Source organism: Rhinatrema bivittatum, chromosome 1, assembly GCF_901001135.1.
Source record: "Rhinatrema bivittatum chromosome 1, aRhiBiv1.1, whole genome shotgun sequence".
In the NCBI taxonomy this organism is placed as follows: domain Eukaryota; kingdom Metazoa; phylum Chordata; class Amphibia; order Gymnophiona; family Rhinatrematidae; genus Rhinatrema; species Rhinatrema bivittatum.
The window spans coordinates 515573488-515577393 of NC_042615.1; the positions used below are offsets into that span (position 1 = coordinate 515573488).

General features: G+C 38.1%; 1 protein-coding gene across 1 annotated transcript; it reads right to left on the reverse strand.

The window, feature by feature from the left end:
* Window positions 1-1492: 1492 nt before the first annotated feature.
* Window positions 1493-3624, reverse strand: LOC115081360 (olfactory receptor 1C1-like). The gene is made up of 2 exons (XM_029585840.1): window positions 2716-3624; window positions 1493-1525 (listed from the first exon to the last, which is right to left on the reverse strand). The coding sequence occupies exons 1-2, from the start codon at window positions 3622-3624 to the stop codon at window positions 1493-1495; spliced, it is 942 nt and encodes a 313-aa protein (XP_029441700.1).
* Window positions 3625-3906: the final 282 nt, after the last annotated feature.

Here is a 3906-nt window from a genome sequence, read left to right on the forward strand (position 1 = left end):
ATTTCCAGCATAGCTCTCTGTTTTAACGGCAGGGGAGAAGAAAAACTGATACTTCACGCATAACCAGCATAGCTCTCTGCTTCAAATGCAGGGGAGAAGAAAAACTGATACTTCACGCATATCCATCTGCTTCAACGGCAGGGGAGAAGAAAAACTGATACTACACGCATATCCAGCATAGCTCCCTGCTTCAACGGCAGGGGAGAAGAAAAACAACCAATAAGGGCTGAATAACATAGTCTGGGTAAAACAAATAAGCATGGGTGGAGCTTGCTTATTGCGGCGGTTACTTCCCCTACTACCCCTAACTAATCAAGCTTGATATTTCACTTGGATGCAGCTCCATCACTGCTCTCTACATTAATGGTGGGGGTGGAAGGGAAATAGAACCAAAGAGCTAAGAGAAACAGATAAGTATGAAAAAAAATGTGTGAAGCTTGCTGGGCAGACTGGATGGGCCGGTTGGTCTTCTTCTGCCGTCATTTCTATGTTTCTATGTTTCTATATGTTTCTATGTTTCTATGTAAGTATTGACTTATCCGGGTAGGTGGCAGCTGCTTTCCACTGCCAGATAGATGGATACATCAGAATTTATCCAGCTAAGTGGCAGCCACAGTTATCACAGATGGCTCTTGCAGCAAGAGATATGCGATGGGAATGGCCCCTTCTTATCCTTCAGCTTTATAACCCACTAGACCTTTAACATATGAGAAAATAAAAGAGCGAAAGAAATTTGAGAGTCCACCATTTGCATATAAATTATTTTTCTTTTGTCATCCTCCCATGGATATAAGAGAAGCAGAGAATAAAAACATACAGTCTTGAAAAACAGTGTAACTTATTCACAGGTACCTTATTGCAGCGATGCTGTTTTGCCTTAAAAATGTATTTATTGCACCCTTTTTGAATTGGCAGTTCATAAAATCATTTTTTGACTGGTTTCTTTCCATCACACAAAAAGCTTATTTGCGCAATACTGATTGTTATGTATCCATCAGTTAATCATTTTTTTGAAAGTATGTTTATTGATATTTCCACATATTACAACCATTTTTAAAGCATTTAGTGTTCATTAAAGGTTCTTAAGAGACAGTTAAGAATTACATTTTGCCCTCTTTTTGAATGTTTAGGACCTTTGTCTAAAATATTTATATGCAAATGGTGGACTCTCAATACATTTCTTTTTCTCTTTTATTTTCTCAAAGGTCTGGTGTGGTTATAAAGCTGAAGGATAAGAAGGGGCCATTCCCATCACATATCTCTTGCAGCAGAAAATAGCCCAGTTCTTTGATGGAGCTACACTTGACTTCCTGTTGTGTTTGGGAGCCATTTTTTTGGCCTGTGACAGCTGACAGAATAAGTTTAGATACATTTTCATGTGCAGTTTTTTTAGAAAGTCCACCAAGACTCTCCCCTCCCTTCCTGAGTTAAAATGTGTACTGATTGTGTTATTGTGCTCTAGAATTGATGGGCAACCCTTAAAGAAGACAGTTTATTCTGTCAAAACACTGGCCATGTTGAGCATCTCTGAAACTATTCTTATGGATGTTGTCTTTTAGGCGTTTGGCAGGTTAAGTATAACTTTAACTGGCAACATTTATTTGTGCATTTGAAATGTATAAAAGTTAGTTGTAGGAATTAGAAGGATCAGGTAAATGATGTAACATCTTTGTGCTTAGGTCTGACCACTGCTTGTGACCCACTGCAGGTGAGAGGCAGTAGATTACATCTTTTAAGCAAACATTTATATCTGATACAGATCATCTTCTTTAATTTGGATTATTTACACCTCATTTGTTTTGTTTATTTTTGATATTATAGGAGGTATCAGCTTTTATTTTCTTGTAGTTTTCACTGTTTTGAATGTATCATCCATTCTATCATATACTGTTTTCTTTGTGTTTAAGAACAAAACAGAGCACATACCACTGTTCATCCCTTCCTCTCCATAAACCATCTACATCTGCATGAAAAAATAATAGCATTCCTTTATAAACAAAATTGAGAGCATTACCAGTGTGAGAAAGACACTTCTAAAATCACAATCAAATACATTATGAATGTATCTGCTTTGTGTGATGTCATTTATAATGTAATCAACAACAAAATTCAAACTATCTCTCCTAAAATTTTGCAAGCATCTTTAATTGCTTGCAAACTTTTAGGTGAGGAAGTTTGAATTTTGTTGTTGATTTCTTGATCGACTACCACTTCTTAATTTAAATTTGAGAGACTTGTGAACTTTAAAGTAGGTTTTCACGATTTATAATGTAATGACAGAGCAGAAGTAGAGTTATAGTTAAATTTCACAATGTTTTGTGCCTTTAAATGGGATACATATTATTCCTCTAACACTACTTTTTTTATTCAGGACTTTATGAGTGAAGAACAATGATCCTTCTTCCAAAACAAATTTGATATCAATTAGCTTTAAGGTTTGGAGCCAGGCCATTGTATAGCCTTTTCTTGGAAAATCTAAAGACACCCAACACTTTCAGGAGGGAGAAAGAGACATGATGGAAATTGGAACCCTTCCAAAACTCTGCTAGTATGAGATACAAGTCAGAGCCAAAATGGATCTCAGGTCTCTTCCATCTTTCTATTAACTTAAAGATAGGAGTCAAGCAGGAGTGTCTCTTATTTATTTTGTGAATTTCGGTATTCCTTCCTTGGTTTTGTTTACTCGTTGGAGGAAGATACTTTTTTATGTAGGGCTCTCTTCAGTGCAGTCTTCACATCCCTATTCCTCAGGCTGTAGATGAATGGGTTAAGCATTGGAGACAGCACGTTGTACATCACACTCGCGATCCTGTCCTTTTCCATGGAATAGCTGGAAGAAGGCCTGAAATACATGAAAAAAACTGTCCCATAGAAGAGCAGCACCACAGTGAGGTGAGATGAACAGGTGGAGAAGGTCTTGCGCCTTCCACCAGTGGACTGGATCTTCAGGATGGTATTAATGATGCGGATGTAGGAGACCAAGATGATGAGGAAGGGCAGCATTGCTAACAGTGAGGCCTCTGAGAAGATCACCAGCTCATTGATTGTAGTATCTGTGCAAGAGAGCTGTAACATTGGTGTCAAATCACAAAAGAAGTGTTGGATCTTGTTGGAGTTGCAAAAGGAGAGTCGGTATACCAACAGTGTGTGTAATAAGGCATTTAGAAAGCTGATGATGAAAGAAGAAGCTGACATTCTTAGACATACATTCTTGTTCATTATTGTGATATAATGCAATGGATTACAGATGGCAACATAACGGTCATATGCCATGATGGAAAGAAGAATACATTCTGCGGTAGCAAAGACAATGAAGAAATAGAGCTGAGTGATACACTCAGAGAAAGAGATGGTCTTCTTGTCAGAGATGAGGTTGCTTAACATTTTGGGGACAGTGACAGAGGTGAAACACATGTCCACAAAGGACAAGTTACAGAGGAAGAAATACATGGGGGTATGGAGTTGGGAGTTCCCACCAATAACTGTGATCATGGTTCCATTCCCCAGCAGGTTCATCAGGTACATAGCCAGGAATACTACAATGAGGAAACCTCTTAGCTCCATATGTTCTGTGAGGCCCAGGAGAATAAATTCCAACACTGCTGTCTCATTCGTCTGTTCCATTTCTATCTCCTTGCTGCAGAAATCAAAACAAACTTTAAACTAAGAAAAATATGTTAGAATGGCAATGATATGCACTTTTCCCTTTAAAAACTAGAAGCCACAAAGTTGCACTTGCTCTATGTGTGGGTGGCCAAGAAGGGGAAAAATAGGCAAACAGATGAAACTCACTGCTATGCATGGTTTCTCTGTACATGGCCAAAGTAATTCTTCTTTTTTCCTGGGCTAACATTACCAATACCATGGAAACTATGCACACTATTAGCTACTTTTGAGGAGGGCAAT

Coding starts and splice junctions, on each gene's coding strand:
- LOC115081360 (XM_029585840.1), bottom strand. CDS start 3,624: ATGGAACAGACGAATGAGACAGCAGTGTTGGAATTTATTCTCCTGGGC. Junction 1,526..2,715: donor TGAAGACTGCACTGAAGAGA/GCCCTACATAAA, acceptor ATAGTTTCAGAG/ATGCTCAACATGGCCAGTGT.